We start from the raw sequence: 21,903 nt of genomic DNA on the forward strand, positions 1-21,903 counted from the left end.
TACAAACGATTGGCTGAGAGCTACCACGTGATCTGTGTTTATCTTTTTCCCCTAAAAGCCAATTTATTTTTTATACCGGGCGTTAGCACACTAATGACCGGTATATACCACTCTTTTGCGCTCAGATGCATTGCTTGTGATTATGAATGCATGCGTGTAAGTTATCTTGGAGCTAGCGTTGGCCTATAGGTATCTCCTACAAAAATGCTAACACGGAATGTAAAAATACCGCGACCATTTTATTAAACAAATAATGTACATTACTTAGTCTGGAGTTTGTGACAACTATCATTCTTGCCAGCTGTCAAAAGTTACAAGTACTAAAGATGATACTGTCCAATATCAACTGAATGCAAAGCATTTGATTTATACGATAAGAAATTGATGAACACAAAAATAAACCAAAAAAAAAAAGAAATAAGGAAAACTGTGGTATCATTCAATCGACTGCCCCGTCACGGGCACAGGAAAATTAGTGCCTGTTTGACAGTGCTAAACGTTCGCCGTATTAAAGTTAGCCTGTTTTACTATAGAATGTCGAGACACGTGGTTCTATTGGTATATCCTTTGACCTTTATGTAATGACATATTTCTCGGGTGCAACCAATTGAAGAAGAAAAGGACGCAGCTGGAAAAAAAATGACAAAACTGAAACAGGCGGATTGTCGGAAACGATGTACACGGTGACAGGCGCTCATGCAACAACTGTTGAGCTATTAATAGGGACCTCTTACTGTCATCCACACAATTATTCTATGCAGTTCTTTGATACATAACACATGGGTGTATATACACGTATATAGCATGGTTCAGTCATCCGCAGGTCGTCAGATTACGCCCATGTGTGTTGCGCGCCCGCAAGAACATGAAGAACTAGCGAGGAAAGGTCTCTCAGCACCAACATTAAAGTTGTGCGCGTAAAGGGCAGGTATTCAGTTTTTTTTTCAACACCCAAGATAGATATGTGTCACGAAACTTGGTTTGACAAGTGTGTTTGAATAGCAGGTGCATCTTCAGTCATAATGTCGAAATACTTTACAGGATTGATAAACAACCCTGTCTTTAACCCATCGACTAAAAGAAACCACACGTTAGTGGTTTGGTGCTGGTAATATTCATCTTCAATGGTTCATAACTATAAAGAAGAATAAAAAGGATAGAAATCTTATACATTGTCTGAGCTTTATTGTGTTCATATATCACTGTTTGCTTTGGTGGCAAAATCTTTAAAAACCCTCTAAATCGGTAAAATTATAGCCCGCCCTTAATTCGGTAAACCATTTCAAAAAAAAATCAACAAGCAGATGCATATACAGATACTATGTACATTCATTAACGTCTGTCGAATTACGCTCAGAGTGTAAATTTGTCCCCTTTGTTAGGTTCTGTTAAATTCACAGTGAACATATTTCTCCCCGTACGGTCGTAAATAACAACGCTTCTTTCCTTTGTTTTGATCCTTTTGTCAATGCAAAATGTTCTAATATTTGCACGTTTCTTTAACACACAAAGCGGATATAAATTCAATCATATCAAATAAACCACTATGTTTCAGCTGCAAAATGTTCCTATCTGTTGTCATTGTTTCCACCAAAATTGTTCTGTCAAATACGAGAGGAGAAACAAAAGAACTGAAGGTCTTTTCAAAGATGTATTCACATTCGCAGTAACGCCTTTAAATGTGTCTCTACCGTATACGCACACACGCGCTAGAAAAGCATGTCTTCTAAACCGGAAGTTGTTTTGCCCCTTTTTTGATATGGGGAACCATTCCCTCAAGGTTTGCGCTGTGAACAAGAGACGTTTTGAGGTTTCTTTCTGTCATCTTCACTGGAGGGTCGGGATAACAATGTTCTGTCTCTTCTTTGGTTGTCATGGAGACGGATGGGAATAACAACGTGCTGGTGCATGTGTTTTTATACTTTAGTTAGTCATAATAATGTTTGGGTTTTTTGTGGTTTTTTTTTTTTTCTTATCGCTGTGGCACCAAAAGGTGCGGACTGCTCAACGAATAAACCAGTGAGTGCTATCTAATCTTATCTTTATTCATTCATTCATTCATTCATTTATTTGGCAAAATATAAAACAATATACAACTTACAGGTCATTACAAAGAAACAAATACATGCCAGGACTCCTATAAGAAGCAATTATTATTGTGTGCTTGTGGCTGGAGCCCTCAAACCAAAAAAGATGAAATACATACAATCAACTAACACTTTCTGTGACATGGACCAATTATACATATCATATCCAAAACCTGGAAATAAACCTTTGATCATGGGTGACGATTTCTTGAATGTCAGACTCCGCAAGAGACTGTCAATTCTACCAGTGAAGCTCCTTGATTTTACGCGATATCCCCAAAATTATGATGACTGCATGTAGTCTGGAATGAAAGACTTCACAAAGCGACCCTCACCTAACACATTTGTATTACCTCAAGACAATAATTGCTATCTCTCAGACTGCCAAGTGTCTTGCTGGAGAGTCTTTTGAGATTGTGTTTCTGTCCGTTTCCGGAAGGGGCTCCCTCCGCCCTAGCTATCTTCCCTTCTCCCCCTCCCCTAGAAGCTACAATCCCCGGTGAGGCATGCCGTCGGCTGTCACGACCACAGGTGTCTCGCCGCACTCAACAACTGCTCAGGATATTGAGAATACAACCTTAATATGTGTACTGAAAGCTGCATGACATTATTCTCATCATAATAACTCTGTCAAAATGAGTGAATCAAAAGACAGAGAACGGGAATATTTTTGAATACAAGGCCCTGCAAGAGAAGCACCCGCCGACTAGGACTTGATTGATCATACTATCTTAGAGGATGAACTTACAAAATATTCAAAAACAGATTAAAGAAATGAATAAGTGTTTCCTTAAAAAGTTTCAGCTTATCGTTCCTCTCATTATATTATATAGTGCTTTGGTGGGGACGCTTGTGGTTATATAGCTGTTCCGCATTGCTTTTGGACTGCTAGGAATCCCGCAAACACAAAAACAAAATTACATACGTGTTTGTGAAGTATCTTCAAATACTCTTGAAGATGTGAAATTCTGATTGATTTTTTGAATCTAAACAATTTCAAATTCAAATTCATTCTGTGACTATTTGCTTTATCTTTCTTTTGTTCTTTCTTTTCAACGGTGTTTCCTCCTGTTGTTATTGTTGTTGTTGCTATTTTGATTTTTTAAGCTCATTCAGTTGTGAATATTTACGCCCTTTTTACGCATTCCATTTATGATTGATACTGTAGTCTCCTCTGAGTCCACTAGAGCCTAGTGTGTCAGCCAACTGGACGGCTAAATTTTGTAATAATGAAAAGAGCAGACAGCCTTCATAAAATCTCGGTAAGGAAATTATGGAATAACATCGAGCGAGTGTGGGAGAGGCCGGTTAGATATAGGAGAGGCCGGCATATTTATGAGAGGCTTGACGAAGGTTTGTATGCCTTAAAAAGACGACATAGTGCGAAGAACCTACGCTGTCTCATTAGATTATGAAGGCTTGCATCGCCCGACAAATGACCCAAGCGATATTACGAGGTCCCTCGTTTTCAACTGACCCTATGGATTTTGAGAGTACAATGACTTATTGTATCAATGGGCCTCAGCGCTCATCTTCGTCCAAAAAGCTGCTATGTCAGATTTGGTATGTCACGTCGGGGCGTACTGGGAGGCCTGTTTCCTGTTCAGTGTCGGCGTGATCTGTTTTCCCCATGCAGTGCCACATGGCGTTACAAAGTTAACATGCTCCTCTAAACACACCAAACACCCTTTACCCAGCACTTGCTGGCTTAAGAGTAATGTATATTATTGTCTACGTCTATGTCTGTCAAGAGAGAAAGAAGAAGCGAAAGTAGACCAACAAATAACATAAGGAATATATATATATATATATATATATATATATATATATAGGCCTATTTCATTCATTCATATATTATTTTCATTTCCAAACAATATACATAATCATAAATATACGCCTGTATTTTATCAAAATTTCAAAGTTATACGCTCCCTTTTATCTTTACCCTTATATCTCACACATGTAATATATACATGCTTGTGTATAGGCCTATATATATATATATATATATATATATATATATATATATATAGTGTGTGTGTGTGTGTTTGTGTGTGTGTGTGCGTGTAATACACACACACACACACACACACACACACACATATATATATATATATATATATATATATATATATATATATATATATGTGTGTGTGTGTGTGTGTGTATGAAGAGTTTGTTTGCAAAAACCGATGTCCATTTTTGAAGATTTTGAAGTAAGGTCTCTGTCATAAAGTACAAAATATTAACTCTTAAATGATATATTGGTCACTACATATACTGTAAAGGTACATTTTTGAAGATATGGTCAAAAGAAGCAAAATTTTTCCTATTATTCTCCTTATTTTTCTTGACCTTTAATCGCAAATATCTCCATTTGGCAAATATGGACATATCGGTTTTTGCAAACAAACTCTTCATATATATATATATATATATACATGTATTTATGATACACACACTACATGACATGATATGAATGTATTACATAAATATACATATGCATAATAGAGTATACACACGATCGCAGGAGGAGTTCATTCGGATCGAATAAATTATACATATTTCATCAGAAACGATTCCTCTCCCGATCATTGACACTGTTAGTAAATGATGATATACACAAAAGTCATGATTTTCTTTTATCTAACCCTCCGCATCAGCTGCAAAAGAATTACGTACATCCGAGTCAGAGAGAGAAGAAAGTAATTTGCGACTCTCATCGTTCGTACGATAGCCTTGATTGTAAAGCCCATGTTTTCCCTTTTGTGATCGTGATGAATTATGCCAGGAAAATCCCATCGTTAATAATTCTGAACTTATCTCTTCAGAGTCATCTCACAAGCTGTGGAGAATCCATCAGGTCATCGCAACACTCACAAATTATGGAAAGTGATATCTGATAGTATACAAAACAGGGCAACGACAACGGTTTACGATTGTATCGTCTGTACATGAAGGTCATCGCGTAGTCGTTGCCCCCCCCCCCCCTTCTACATACACGAATTCCCAAGTAATCTCTCAATTTTGTACAGCATTGCAACCAAATCTTTGAAACCATCGCAAAGAGGCGAAAGACTGTGATCCGATTCATCTTTCTTCAAGCTCTGTCACTAATGCAATTAAGATATATTGTTTATGCCATTTTACGACGACTTTCTCTGATCGACATAGTGATGGGTGCCGTTTGGGCTGAGATATGCGAATATGATAAATATTAAAGTGAGACCCCATGCATAACTTGTTCCATTAGACTAATGTTAACGGACTGAAATTTACACACGGAACAGAGAAAGTTTAACAAAATCAGACAAAGTGGTGTGATTAGAGTAGAAACTTATTGTGCTTTCATGTAACTATATTTCACCTAGTCATATTTGCGAACTAGATGACGTCACCATCACTTCACAACTTTCATCAAATGTAATGTTTGTACATTGAAAAGAGATAAAATTCACCCCCATGGTCACTGATAAAGAAACTATGCTTCCCCTTACAAAACCGTCCATGATAAAATATATTAATCAGTGGTGCTGTAGAATGTTTTGGCGGGAGGAGACAATATACTTTTCATTTATGAATTTATTGCACACACACACACACACACACACACACACACACACACACAAATAGTCTAGCGAAGATTTGTGCGCAAGCTAGAGCAAAATTTGGGAACTTATGACATAATATAACTTATCAAATTTGTTCTGTTCTGTTTGATTGATTCTTACACATTTTCAAAGTCATGTGCATATATGGGGTGGATTTTCCCTTTAATGACATACTTTCACCTGCGTGCATTTCGAACGATCTTAAAAAGAAAATGCATTAGTTCAATTACTTTGCATTCTTAAACATCTAACTTGTACATCTATCAAATGACATACTGTGCAAACTGTGCAAAATCATATCATATAATGATTCTTATCTGTTCTGTCAACAGCATTCTCATCACTAGTTACATCTGCGAAGTACACCTTCATGAGTACGGGTGCTGTTTATTGATAAAGGCTGCTGATACGATCACCGTTCTCAGACGAGGTGGGAACTGTTTGCAGATGAAATTAATTTTCAAGATTTATTCTCAAGGTCGCATCAGGGGCGAATTCCTTTCTCCCACTCATAACACGTCATCACCTCCACTGCCATTCTGTGCGGTGTGTAACGGCGATTAAAACACGGAGATCAACTAGTTAATTTTTGCGAATCAGGTAACGCGCGTGTGACATCCGTCAAAAATTACGGCGCGAAACTCAATTTAACAAGGCATGAATGACGACTTGACAAGTTACTGCGCATGCTCAATAGGTCTGGCTGGTAAGGCGGATGAAGAGGCTCACGTTACCATGGAGACATTCAAGTCTTTAACCTGCTCGATGTCACGCCTCAAAATCACTGCATTCAAACGTGAAAGTTGATTTTGACGAGTGGAAAATCAATGAAATATTGGACATGAAATTGAATAAACATGGAATTTGGGAGTTTCATAATTATGTTAAGCAGATAGCTCAGGGTGTGCGCGACACCCTGAGCTATCTGCCAATTCCCTCGTACTCTGAGAGCCCAAACAGGGAATTGCAAAAAGAGGAAGAAGTAAGGCCACTTTAATCAGTGTACTGAAGAAGGACGCAGGCCTTGATAGTATTAATGAACTGAGGACAGCCATGTAGATAGACATGTTTGGAGGTGCAACTTCGTTTATGGAACCTGAGTTGGCATGGACTGAAGCTAATATGCCCTCGAATTAGTCGTAGTAGTGTACATTTAGAGGAGAAAAAAAAATCTAGGTGATTTCACATGTTTGTAGGAATAACATGCAAATTAGATGGTGCATAATGACGTCATGCTTCACATTCTTTATCTGAACTTCATATCCCTAACTATTTATCTATGTGCTTTAGTGATGGCTTATCTGTGATGATTTCAAAGGAATGGATAGCTGTCAATTATCGACTATACAAGTAATTCTCTAATGATATTATTGTGCAGGACACAATCATAACAGTGGGAGAGTTGTGAGGTGATTACATCATCCATATTTACATAAAATTCTGTATTTGTGGCCAATAGCTTTCATGGAAAACATGTAAAGAAAATGTGAAAAAGAAATCCACAATGCTTTCACTATGTCGTTACCTAGTTTAATGAACTTCTGCCTTTATCATGATGATTGCTCTAATAATCAAACAAATTTCAAAATGGAGCGGCATTTCACATTCAAATCAAGACTGAGATGTCGAATGTCGAAACTCAATAATCTTGAAGAGAAGTCGACCCATATTATCAGTTTGGCAAGTCGAAAACCTGTTCAAGTTTCCGAGTGTCTTGTAAAACTTTATTAAATCCTGAGAGCGCCACGCGTAGACCGAGAAAATAATTATTGCGTGTGGTCTTTCTTGTCAGGGATTGGAAAGTACATTGAACATACAGTACAGAGATTATTCGTGCGACATGAAATGTAATCTTATTATAAATTATATACATATATATATATATATATATATATATATACTCTTTCCTTAAAGGGATGGTACAGTATTGGTGGAGATGAGAATTGGGCTTTTAACTTTTTGCGAGATACCAAGAAAACACTTCTGGTATAGTACAGAGCATACCATTTTAAGAGGAATTCAAATTTTATTTGATGAAAATCGGGTTTGGAATGACTGAAACATCCAAAAACAAAGTAAAACAAAGAGATCGTAATAAAGTGTGGGTCCCACAATTTATTAGAATTGCTCTTTTTTGGATATCTCACCCATTTCAAAAACAATTTTCATCAAATAAACGTTGAATTCCTCTTAGAATTGCATGCTCTTTCATATTTCATGAGAGGTTTCTCATTATCTCACCAAAAATGTTAGAAACCTGAAATTAGGTCTCAACCAAAATTATACGATCCTTTTAATGTATAAACCCTGATCTAAACTTCCGAAGAAGAATGACACTTTCTATGTAGGAGGAAAAAAAAAATGAAGCAATTGTTTCAACATACAAAGCTTGTCATATGGCTTCGTTCCAGATGTTGTACACATGGTCACATATCCTTGATTTTCACTATAGGGGGCATGTTACTCGTCAAATGATGATTTACTCATTGAAAAAAAAACCCTCAATTAACCTTGCAAGAATATTGTATACACGACCCTTTTTTCTTGCAAGAATATTGTATACACGACCTTTTTTCTCCCCACCCCTGTTTCACTCACATACACACACCCACACACATACAGATACATACCTGCAAGGACTGTTTTTGCATCATCCATTATTTGTATCACGACGGGTTATATTCCGTAAAATTAAGAGGAACTTTATTGATCTCTCTCTACTCTACTCTCCGCGAAGAAATGAAATTCTTTCCGTATTGGGAATATTGTCATCTCAATAGATGGGCTTGATGTAGTTGTCTCTTCATTTCATTTCATTTCATTTCATTTCGTTTAACGAAAAAAGAAACTCACAGACTACATTTACAACCTTTACAACAGTTTCAACAAGTTTCTTTTTAGAAACTACATAATAATGCTTATCTGACCGTATGCACTATCATTACGAAAAGTTTGATGATTGCAACTGATTGACAATTTGCCGTACATCGACATAAATATAGTGCAAAGTTTGATGGTATAATTTGCAGTCGAAAATTCGTCAACTATATATTTGGGTTGTTTTTTTTTTTTAAGTGCTGGTGGAGTCTTACACTCACCTCTCATACCCGTCGCCCCTGCGCGAACGGCAGACAGCAGCACTGCCAACGCGGTCAGTTTCTCCATGATGCTGCACTTCCGGCGACGCCAAAGTTTTCAGCAAACCTTAGAAGCCATCCAAAAATAAATGCAACAGTTTATAATGCCGCACGCAAATCACAAACAGAAGTTGCCGGTCTAAGCTGTCTCTTTCAAACAGAAGACTGCACTCTGAGAATTCCTCGTTCTTCAACCATTTACCGGAACTTTGAAACCACAGGGAAGATATCAACAGTAGATAGACACTTGTAGTGAAGAGGTTTTCCCTGGAGAGCGATTCGTCATCCGCGTCAGGTCATCTTGCGAGGTATGCATCCGTTCACTGGGGAGGTGTTTTGATAGCCATCGAGTATCAGCTATTCAGAGAATCTTACGACAAATCGCACATCAGAGACAGGTGCTGTATATTACATCCACAGGGCAGGGAATCTTCTGCATATTCACGACGCACTAGCACCCGAGATTGAACTATTTGGACGCTAACACGCAGCAGACGACAGAACGAAGAGGCGCGACTCGCGATAATTTTCACAACGCCAGCTCAGTTTGCTAGACTGTCTGTGCCTCCTGCCTCCAGTTAGTATGTTTACTTCCTGTGCGAGTCGAGTATTAACCGTGCACTTTGCGAAAGTGGACACACACCATGAGGCGTAAGTGTGTCGCCAGGGTACACTGCAATCGAATAGCGGGACGAATTTGCTCGCTCATTGGCTGGCTGAGGAATATTTTGTCACGTGATGCATCTCGCAAGAAAATGCAGAACGACTGTGCTTCTCGCAAGGGCTCCGCACTTTTGCAAAGTTTACACACACACCCTTCCCCCCTCCCCAACCCCCTCCCCCCTCAAAAAAAAAAAGAAGAATAAATGACATAATACGTTTCTCTCTAAAAAGAGAAAAATTACTTTTGTTCAAAGCGATTGTAATTTAGTCTTTTCGTATTTCCGGGAAACCAGGACTTGAACCCTCCGACATAACGGATATTGCGGCTGACTGGGAGAACTATGCCGTTCGCAGAAACATTTACTCCAATGCAACTCAGCCATTATGGCTCGAAACAGACGAGAAACCACTTTATTCGTTTCCTTGACAACATCTCGACACGCCCGATTGGGTATATCGGAAATATTACATCGGATAATTTGACAGCTTATGCCTATTTGATGATATCTGAGAATGAGTCATCGAATAATATTGAATTCATGTCATTTCATGAGAACATCGACCCGACAGTCTGTCGTCAGCTAAATTGATGCAAATTACCAACTTTTTTTCGCTCATTTAGTACCATCTTCTCCTTTAGTCCTTTCTTCGTCTCTCCCACCAACACAATCTTCTCTCCTCCTCCACCACCTCCTCTGACCTCCTCTTCTTCCTCCTCCTCCTCTTCCTCGTTTCTATTCTTCTCCTTTGTGTCGTCATTTTGTTTTCTTCACCCCATTTTCTTCTTTTAACCTGTCTATTCTCCTCATCCTACTTTTTTTTTCTCGTTTTGTACCCCCCCCCCCTTCAAATTTTGCTTTCGCCTATTATAGCTTCATGATGAGTGTGCCGCGTCTAAATCTGTTCTCAAAGTATAACAATACAATTGGACTTTTCCGTCCTTTTGCGATGACCTTTACAGCTATTATCATAGTGTGAATCCAGAGGAACGGTATGGAACTGAAGACTGACATTTAGTTTAGGCTGTATAAGGTAAACAGGAAAGTTACGTCATTTTGAATTGCGACTGTTCCCATTGTAAACTCGCCTTGGTCACGTGACAGTAATGAAATCAATGAAATATTCCATATTCCTTTTTATTTCTCTTCTTCATAACTCCACTCAAGACAATCGCAAGAGTGCGTTTCCTTCCACATCCAGGACAACAAGTGGACATTGAGGCTTTCGTACAAATAGGAAACAAATCATATTCTGGTTTTATTTCTTTGTTTGTTTGTCGTTGTTGTTTACATGTATTAAAAGAGTGTTACGACTATTTTCATGTTATCCTGGTTTTGCTACAAACATGCATTAATCAGTCGTTTTGATTTCACTGATGTATTATTGAAAACAATATTCCTTTTGATGTGACTGAAACGTCTTTTTATGGCAGAGACTGTTGGAATTAAATACGGACTCCCTCTCCCTCCCTCCCTCTCTCTCTCTCTCTCTCTCTCTCTCTCTCTCTCCCTCTCTATCTATCTATCTTCGTTTTTATCTCTTCCCCCCCCCTTCTCCTCCCACCCCCTTCCTCTTTTTTTTTCTATATCTCTTTCTCTATTTCTCAAATTTAACGTCGATCCAAGGTACTAAGATATCCGTGGAGATTTCAGCGAAGAGTGATGCAATGTTGCAGAATGACTGCCGACTCGTGAGATTAGTTTCACAGCACGCTAGATTCTCGCATGGCTTCCCACATACAGTATAAGGACAACTACCCCACTCCGGCTAAACTCTTGTATTGAAGCTGTTCTGTTTATCAATCTTCAAAAGAAGAAACTGGTATTAGTGCAATGGAGCAGACGGACCAAAAATGTAAGACATTGCAGATGTGTTATTTAAAAATCGGACTGTGATGGATTACAAAGTATCACTGCATGTTTATGGTAATAGCTCTGAAATTATGAGTACTTTCCGAGACGAAATTGAATATAATTATGGTGATCTCGAAGCCCGTAAGATGCTTGAAGGGATGCACGCGAATCATAGTCCACGAGTCATACTTTAACCCACGAGTCGTACAGCTAACGAGTCATACAACCCACAAGCTCGACACTAGCAAATCAGGCATATGAGCTCAACACTATAAGCAAACAAGACCTATAAGTCCGACAATACGCAAAAAAATGCCCACGAGTCCTATATCAGGAAAACCCGGCCCATCACGATTGCTTTGCTTTGCTTTGCTTTGCTTTGCTTTGCTTTGCTTTGCTTTGCTTTGCTTTGCTTTGCTTTGCTTTGCTTTGCTTTGCTTTGCTTTGCTTTGCTTTGCTTTGCTTTGCTTTGCTTTGCTTTGCTTTGCTTTGCTTTGCTTTGCTTTGCTTTGCTTTGCTTTGCTTTGCTTTGCTTTGCTTTGCTTTGCTTTGCTTTGCTTTGCTTTGCTTTGCTTTGCTTTGCTTTGCTTTGCTTTGCTTTGCTTTGCTTTGCTTTGCTTTGCCTTGCTTTGCCTTGCTTTGCTTTGCTTTGCCTTGCTTTGCTTTGCTTTGCTTTGCCTTGCTTTGCTTTGCGTCGGACTCATGGCCCAGGCCTTTTGCCTGCATGCATGTCGAGCTCGTGGGCTGTATGACTCATAGACTTTTTCTTTAATGTCGAGCGTGATTGACCGGCTATGACTCGTGGGTGTTGAGCTCGTGTGATGACCCCATCTGAAGTCATGGCCAACTTTCAGAATGACACTCCGTCCTTTAAGCAATTTTATTTACTAGCGAAATACCGGAAAATCAAACATATGGCTATATATATATATATATATATATATATATATATATATATATATATATATATATATATATATCTATAGAGAGAGAGAGAGAGAGAGAGAGAGATAATAATCCGAAACTTTTAATATTTTCAGTACCTCTGTTCTAGAAACAGTGCATAATGTTTGCCATAGTTATCAAATACATGGAAAAAAAATGAGGTGATGATATCGGCCCTTAAATTCACCTTCAAACAAGTACTGGAAGTCTTTGTATTTTTTTTTTACAAATGTAGAATGAAGAGAAACAAAAATTGTTATGGAAAATTGTCATTATTTTGTGCGAGAAGGGACAGAAATGACTCTATAGTGCTTTAATGCTGTATCGTACTGAGAAATTGCAATGCTTTTGTTCTTTGCAAAATTTTCCGTGCCCCTACAAATTAGGACATTACAAGATATTCCTTGAAAGGCTCGTATAGGAACCATCATGATGGCTTGTGAATTGACAGTGTTCAGTGACTCATCGTGCAACTACTACCTTTTGAATTGAATTGATCAAAATAAAAAATAAAAAACACTCTCTTATTCTTTGATTTTGATACAATGTACTTTCTGTCGAGTCTAATTCCCATAACGCCACCTATTATGCGCTGCGTGTACTGTTATCTCTATACATCGTTATTGGTCGTTCTCCTGTTTCTCAAAAGGCAGGGAAACGACAAAGCTTATTAGCTCTGCCGTCACATTTCAGGGCATTTCTCTTCGAAGGTTACAAATTTACTTCCAGGAAACCATGATCACACGTCTGATTTGATTTGAAATTTTGCAAATTACATTTATCTAACCTTGCTTTATCGCAAGCAGGAGTGCATAGACCCTACCTTTCCGACGAACGGCTCGTCTGTACGTCGAAAGAACTTTAATAACTCAGATGTTTGTTATGATGCAATTGGCAGTGCGCTACTGTGACTTTCACATCCGGAATACCCATCACTGTCAATGCCAAAGTCATACAAAAAGCAGGTGTTCGAACTACGCGTGACGACATGCATTGTGGTCGAAGAGCAGCGAGGAATATAGCGACGAGGTTTCTCAGTATCATCACGCGAAAAGTTAAATGTCATCAGTCTGCAGTGTTCGCCGTCGAGCGGGTTTCTGACTTGATTTCTGCGAAGATTATATCACATTCTTGTTGTCAGCCTTCCATGAAGCAAATAACCCGCATCACTGATGAAGCGCTTCTTTCCTCATCTTTCCCTAGCTCCCTCGCATTCTCTTTCTCTCGATCTTTTTTCTTTTTTTGACATTTACCATTTCTCAGGAGAAAGTTTTGAAAAGTGCACGTCTGCCCACCTTTCATTAAAATTTAATTACATCTTAATTGCACTCCTTGTCAAGCTGTCATTAATATCAAAACATTGGCATTAAACAAAATGATGATTTTTTTTTTTCAACATCGGGTTTCGAAATGAGGAAGCTCTTGAATTTCAAAGTTGCACCTGTTTTCATCTTTTCATATAAAATGGTTGCAAACACATTTACAAATAAGTTAAGTTGCTGATTTCATCATGCCACAACTGTGCATTTGACGCATTTTGTCGATGATTTAGGTACTTCACATCCTCTCCCACCCCCCCCCCCCCATCAACCAAATATATTGCGGAAATGTCAAAATGAAAGACAGCTGTCTATGTTTTAAATTAAAAACATATTTCCTCAATTAGTTACTCCTATGAAGTATTGTTTTATTCATTATATGAGAATTTACGCTTACACTATAATAGTCAAGTGGCATTTTGTACAGACACATATATACCTGCTTATAATTTATTCCAAGAAAAACACTTATTTCTCTCTCCTTTTCAATGATTTAATGATTCAATGATTCACTCTTTATTTTCTTGATTGCTCCCACCTCCCTACTTACATCCAGCTCAAAATGTTTATCAAACGCCAGATGGGGGCTGGTGCATAAGAGCAAATCATGCAAACAATGAAGCAACTATACACGGCCGTCGCCAAGTTTTTAAAAGTGGGAGGGGCATGCAGTTGATATTCTGGTACCACTTCCTGGTTTCATCAGCGAAGGTTTCATCCGCTGACCAAAGAGAGAGGGAGAGAAGAAGAAGAAGGAGAAGAAGAAAAAGAAAAGCTTTTAAAAACCGCATTCAATTTTTTTTTCACGTAAGGGGGAGGGGGGCAAAGTGGTTACACACCCTTTGTATTCCCATGTATTGTGCCCAAAAAAAAGTAGGGGCCCCAACGCCCTCCCCCCCCCCCACCCTCCCCTCCCCCCTTCCGCCAGCCCCGAATAGTGCCTACACTCTTCACTGCTCTTATATCCGAAAAAAAGGACAAAAGGGAATTTAGAGAGTACCCATCCTCCCCCCCCCCCCCACGCCATCATTAGAGATGGTAACTCACGCTAACTTCACAACACTCAAACTATTATTACGGCGGGCGGGGGGGGGGGGGGTACGTAATACCCAGCGTATCAGCATCAGAATTGTGATTTTGTGAATGACTGGGCGCAAAAATAAAAAACTGAAATTTTGGCGTAAATGAAATCTTCGCTAATTTTACGAGGATCCAAGATTCGTCAAACTAAGATGCATTCAAAGGTCCTTGTCTATACTTTGCATTGAATGCCACTGGCAATAGACGCAAAAATTTAATGCAGCGAATATTTCTGATTTTGCAATATTGGCAATGTTATATTGCTGGTGGGAGCGTAATGAAGAGAACTCAAGGCTATGTCATTTGCGTTGAGGGTAAAAACGCCCTTTTAGTTTCAGGAAGTTATGACAATAACAATATTTCTACTATATTTATACTATATTTCGATACTATTTTGCCATTTCACTTCGTATTTTTGTATTTCAAAATACAAGTGTGAAAGTGCAGAAGTTATGTCCCTAACATTAGAGTTGTGTGCAATTGAGCAACAGCGCCATCTCACGTTAAACTTCGTTAAGGTTTCATTGGGTTTTTTTTTATCATTAAGGTTTTTACGTGGGATTAATTTCGGTATATACAATATATTTCTTAAAAATTCGTATGTCAATTAAGAGCAACATAAATACCAACAAAGATTTGGAACAGCTGATGAAAAAGAGCCCGAATGGTAATTTGGTCATGATTAGATAACTGATGTTTAATAAAATGACGGCCGTCTCCAAGTCGAGGGCTACGTCTACCTCACTGTTATACAGAGGATGTTTCTTTTTTTTTTTAAATCCAAAGAGATATGTGGATTGAGTGAAATGTGTGATTAGAAGAACACATCAGTGAAAGTTTGAGCAAAGTCGGACAATCGATGCAGAAGTTATGACTTTTTAAAGTTTTGGTGTTGGAACCACTAGATAAGGAGACTACTTGAGTTTATGACATCATGTGTGGACAACAATATAAAGATAATATAAAGAAAATTCAACATGCTTTCACTTTTCTAGCGTAATGAAGGAGCACCTGACTAACCGCTTTCAGAAAGCAGTCGGATGGAATCATTGCTACCCTTAATATAGCTAATATTCCAATATCAAGTTGATGGAATGTGTAATTAATTTTCATGAAAAATGATTTTTTTTTATTTTCTTTAAATTTTCTTTATATTGTTGTCCACACATGATGTCATGATCTATAGTAGCCTCCTTATCAAGAGGTTACAGCACTAAAACTTTAAAGAATTAAACTTTCACTGATGTGTTTTTCTAATGTTGCTGCTTTCACTCAATCCACATTTCTCTTTGGGTTTTGGTAGTGGCGTCTCTAGGGAAAACGGCGCCCGGGGCAAGCACGAAAATTGCGCCCCTAATTTCTGAAAAAGTGTTCAACCCCACCACCATCCCGGTAGGGACTTTAAACAAAGTCCACATGATGCTTTTTCAAGCACTTAAAAGGGATCTTTTGAGGGTGATTTAAATGTAATGAATTTTAAACTTTTGTATTTCAGCTTACAAAACATGGAATTCTTGTCATTTTTTGCTTACCAAATACAATTCTAATCAAGATATAGTGACAGCCTTATAGATAAAGATTTATACCAAAAAAAAAAAAATGAGGACTTTAAAAAATACTCTAAATTAGTGTGCGCGAGTGAGCTGAAATTTGTATTATGTCCTCGTCATCATCACGTATTGTTTTTATCTTTTTGTATATAAATTCTGGCGAGCGAGCGCAGCGAGCGAGCCGAAAATTTTTGTATTTCAGCTTACAAAACATGGAATTCTTGTCATTTTTGGCTTATCAAATCTCACAATTATAGTGACGACCTTATAGATAACGATTTATACCAACAAACTGAGGACTTGAAAAAATACTCTAAATTAGTACGAGCGAGTGAGCCGAAATTTGTATATTTCTGCGTCATCATTACGTTTTTTTCTTATCTTTTTTGATTTTTTTTTTTTGCGCCTCCCTCCCCCGTATGTTCGAAACCGTTGGCGTCCTCTTTTGATCCAATCGGCGATCGCTTCAGAACGAATGAAATTGCAGTCGCTGCTCCGTGTAACATTTTTCCTGCTAAATATAAAATGACATGAGTGAACACAATAGACATTATCATTTTGTCCTCGTCATCGTCACGTTTTGTTCTTATCTTCTTCTCTTTTTTTTTATACAAATTTTGGCGAGCGAGCGCAGCGAGCTAGCCGAAAATGTTTGTATTTCAGCTTATAAATCATGAAACTCTTGTCATTTTTTGCTTATTAAATCTTACAATTCTAATCAAGATATAGTGACGGCCTTATAGATAACGATTTATACCAACAAAATGAGGACTTGAAAAAAATATTCTAAATGAGTACGAGCGAGTGAGCCGAAATTTGTATATTTCCGCGTCATCATTACGTTTTGTTGTAATCTTGTTTGATTCGGGGTTTTTTGCGCCCCCCCCCCCCCCGTATGTTCGAAACCATTGGCGCCTTCTTTTGATCCAATTGGCGATCGCTTCAGAACGAAATTGCAGCCGCTGCTCCGTGAAACATTTTGCCTGCTAAAGATAAAATGACATGTGTGAACACAATAGACACTGTCATTTTGTCACCATCACGTTTTGTTCTTACCTTCCTTTTTATATAAATTTTGGCGAGCGAGCGCAGCGAGCGAGCCGAAAATTTTTGTATTTGAGCTCACAGAACATGGAATTTTTGTGTGAAAACAATAAACATTGTCATTTTGTCCGCGTCATCATCATGTTTTGTTTTTATCTTGATTTGGTTTTCTGCCCCCCCCCCCCCACCATTCTCCCTCCCCCCCCCCCCCCCCCTTTTCCAGGCGAGTTTTTTTTTTCCTTCTTCTTCTCCTTTTCTTTTCTTTTTTTTTTCTTCTTCTTCTTCGTTTTTTTATTTTTTCTTCTTCTTCTTCGTTTTTTTTTTCGTTTTTTTTGCGCCCCCAAGGAGTGGCGCCCGGGGCACGTGCCCCTTGTCCCCCCCCCCCCTAGATACGCCACTGGGTTTTGGTTTCCTTTAAAGGGATGGTATAGTTACTGTTTTGGTTTGAGATGGGGATTCCGTCAGATTCTAACTGTTAGCAAGATAACTGGAAACCATTTGTGAAATATTAAAGAGCATACATTTCCAAGAAAGAAAATGTGGGCAATGTTATAATAACAACAATGAGAATTTGATTTAAAAAAACAATAGAAAGAGAATGCTTTAAGTTATTGGAGTTTTAATGATTTTTTTTCTGCACACATTTCTCGAACAGTTAATGTACACTTTCTGACGTCTTTTAAGAGAAGTTTCAGAGAAATTTAGAGTCATACTTAAAGTTAATTAAGTGAATGGGATACTAAAAATACAAGGTTTGTATATTGTTGTTGTTTTTTTAGGGGGTATATTGAGTAGGAACCTAATACACTGTAGCAATCATTTGTATATTTTGCCCTTAAATAATAAAATACCAATTTGTAAATATTACACGTTCAAGGATGTCAAGCTTTCAAGCTCTGCTTTATTTTTCTGTCAACCCCCTGTCACCTCCATCAACCATAATAATATGATAATTATGATGACACTTTTTATGTCTCGTTCCTCGTGTCTTCGATTCTCCTTCCTTTTTTTTTTTTTTTTTTTTTAGTTGATCTTGTCTCGCCTTGCTTCATTCTCGCTTCTTGCTCCGCATACGAAAGGGGCATCTCCATACATTGAAAACGGAGTTATGTCCCCTATTATACATCAACAGCTGTACAGAATATAAACCAAAAATGACAAAATCGTACTTGAAATAATCCATTCCCCTGCCGCTGTCCATCGTCGTCGGAAGCATAGAAGAACACTATCACGGACCGGAGTGTTCATAAATTTTGAAACAGTAAAATCAGCTGTACATAAGTGGAGGAGGCGGACCATAATGCTTTTTCCATTACGAATGAAAATTTTAACCTACATTATTTTGTACATCATAATGTATTGCGAAATAGTGCCGCAGCAGCAGTTTATCCGGTGCGAACTTCTACCGTGTCCGGTGACTTCTACATGACTCAACCATCCGCTTCACCGCCTACCTCGTGGATCAATGACGACATGCATGAATGAACGCAGGACCATACTTCTCAAGCCCGGTCGCGTGCAATCCGACAAATTTATGATTCGGCCCCAAACAATTCGCCTCAATTAGTATTATAGTCCTCGGCCAACGGGCGCTGCAGTTTCGACCGTCAGCGTCAACATTTTCGCTTTTCATGTTCATTGAAGATATGACATATTATATTCGGATGTATTACTGTATCCGCCATCAAGAAGCCATTACGTATTGTATTGTATTGTATTGTATTTTACATCAGAATACCACCAAAGAGAAAATTATATGATTAATATTTTGTGAGTAAATAGTTCGTAATTTTATAAGTGAGACAGGATCTGAGCTCACTATTGCACAGGACCCCACACTGGACGAAAAAGACAAGAAAACAACAAGAAAAAAACACCAACCCCATGGTCGGCGGGAACGGGGGGGGGGAGGAGGGGTGGGGGGAAAGGTGGCTCGCCCGCCCCCCCCCCACTCTTTTTGCGCCATACAAAGGAATGCATAAGGTATCACCACTTTCAGTCCCCCCCCCCCCCACACACACACACTTTTTTGTACCCCGGAAGTGCGTAAGTGGCAATGGAAAGAAATAGATAGAAACGTTGAAGTGTGAGCGCGGTAAGGTTACTTTTTTTCGCTGAAAACGTTTTTCTTTTTTTTTTCCTTTTTTTTTTTTTGCTTGTTAGCTCATGAAACCAGGAAGTGCCCCCCCCCCCCCTCCCCACTTTTGAAAACGCTCCGCCGGCCTGAATCCTGTGTGTATAGTGAGAGGTGACACATGTACAATCAAAATTGCAACAATAGTCAGCAAGAACTTTGATTCTGTTGTAAGTGTGTGTGTGTGTGTGTGTGTGTGTGTGTGTGTGACGGAGGAATGACTCGCAGACGTTGCAGTAATGAAACGTCTGCGAGTCATTTCTCCGTCACACATATACCCAAAGATAATGCAGCACCCACAACGTACGAGGCCAAACCCGCTTCACCTTTTATATAGTTATAGCCCCTGGATACATCTCTGAATTATAGTTTCCAAGAATTCACCCCGTGTTCTGCGATCATCCCGCTCAATCCATCTCCAACTTAGCCAACTTTTGCTTTGTTCAAGCATTTCTCGTGGCAATGTGTTCCAAAGTTTTGGTCCTAAGTATAAAGAAATCGAAAATTGTCCCTCTGTGGTTCTAAATTTTGGTAAGTACAACATTCTCTTTTCATTTGTTCTTGTCCTATAAGTATGATGCACAATTTGGCAATGTCATACACTCGAGGTGCGGAATAGTTCCATTGCAGAGGTCGTACATAAATGTATAAAAGAACTAAGAACTCATATGTAACCTAACAACATCTAGAAGTTTGAATCGTTGGAACAATGGTTCTGAATGTGTTCATAACGATGAAAATGTTATTTTACTCTCAGAGCCATTTTTGAGAAATATACAATATAAGTGAGATTTATAAGTACTGCCCCATACCTCGATACCGCGTGGCTGTATACAATATTTATACAAAAGCACAAGAATGCGCTGCGGAACATATACTGTCTTAATGTATACAATACACCTACTTTCCTTCGAACACATTTATTTACCAATACTATTGAATGTGAGGTTTCCAAGTCAGATGACGATCAATCTGAGTTCCGATGAAGGATGCAACACCCACCTCATCAATGCCTGTGTCAGATAGTTTTATTGCACCCCTCATCGCAACTAACTGGCGTTTTCCTCTTATTACCATATAATATGTTTCTTTAAATTGATTGTATTTTTTTTTTTTGGCATTACACCATGGTTGAACTTTATGCAAGTTTTCATTTACTTCATTCACATCAATTTCTTTTGGCGAGCAGCATATAATTTAAGTATGAAAAATATTTGAATCGTCAGCAAACAATCTGAATTTAAAGAAAGAGGAAGAGCGTGGCAAATCATGTATAAATATCAAAAAGAGTGTAGGCCCCAAAACTGACCCTTGCGGGACTCCACAAGTTATAGTCTTCGGTGTCGAGACCATTCCTTTATAAGATAGCAGCTGAGATCTGGAGACTGTTGGACAGATAATCAGCAAACCATTGAAGTGGAATTCCACGAATACCATAATGAGCCAGTTTACATAAAAGAATATCATGATTTATCGTATCAAAAGCCTTTTTAAAATCAATAAAAATACCAAGTGTTATTTTTCCTTCATCAAGTGATGTCATTAGTGTATTTACAAGATTAATTAAAGACAATTTCGTACTGTATCTCTTACGAAAGCCATACTGGTGTTTCTAAAATATCATTGGACTCAAAAAAAAAAATCAAAGAGGTCTATCATTTACAATTTTCTCTAAAACCTTTCCAATTATTGGCAGAACCGAGATAGGTCGGTAATTTCCGGGGTCCGATTTCAGTCCTTTTGTATAATATACAATATTTTATATATATTATATAATATAATATATTATATTGGTGTCCTGAGGATAAATTCCAGGTTCTAGGGCAAATTAAAAATGTAAAGCAATGGCTTACAAACAAAACTTGCTGCATCCTTTAGTAATCTTACTGATAAATTATCATATCCATGTGATTTCTTAGAGTCTATAATGCGAATGAATTATCTAGCACTTCTTTCTCTGTAACTGGCCTGCAAAATAACGATTTATTATTCTTTTGCCCCAGGAATTCTTTTAGATTAATTTGTGTTTCAGGAATCTTACTGGCCAACTTTGGTCCTACAGTAACAAAATAGTATTAAGTATGCTAATTTTAGTATCTGATTATTGTTAAAGTATATTAAGTAATGTAAATCACGAAGTGTGGATTTTTGTAGTTATGTTGAATAATGTAAAGCAACGTTTACACTTTGGCGAGTTGGAGTCGCGAGTCGTGCGCGAGCTGTGCGAGCTTCAACTCGCGTTAACTCGCACAAACTCGCGCGAAATGTATTTTTTCCCCTGGAATTTGCATGAGTGATATAAGACTCAACGCCGAGTTCACTACGCTCGCTGTACGAGTGAACCGAGCTCGAAACGAGACATACCGAGCTTAGTATGAGTTGCAGTGACCTTTATACGACTTAAAGCGAGCTTTAAACGAGTTGTCAAGATTTTATTACGAGTAATAAGAGTTTTATACGATCGAGGGGCGGGAAATGCA

The 21,903-nt window shown here is 38.3% G+C and overlaps 1 protein-coding gene across 1 annotated transcript in view; it reads right to left on the reverse strand.

Annotated features, from left to right (window-relative positions):
* The window catches only part of LOC140239624 (uncharacterized), a 48,429-nt gene extending 39,566 nt beyond the window's left edge, over window positions 1-8,863 (reverse strand). The window contains exon 1 of the mRNA XM_072319455.1: window positions 8,797-8,863. Within this exon, the coding sequence (XP_072175556.1) occupies window positions 8,797-8,863 (67 nt within the window). The remainder of the gene's footprint in view (window positions 1-8,796) is intronic.
* Between the last annotated feature and the right edge of the window lie 13,040 nt (window positions 8,864-21,903).

Source organism: Diadema setosum, chromosome 16 (genome assembly GCF_964275005.1).
Source record: "Diadema setosum chromosome 16, eeDiaSeto1, whole genome shotgun sequence".
Taxonomy (NCBI): Eukaryota; Metazoa; Echinodermata; class Echinoidea; order Diadematoida; family Diadematidae; genus Diadema; species Diadema setosum.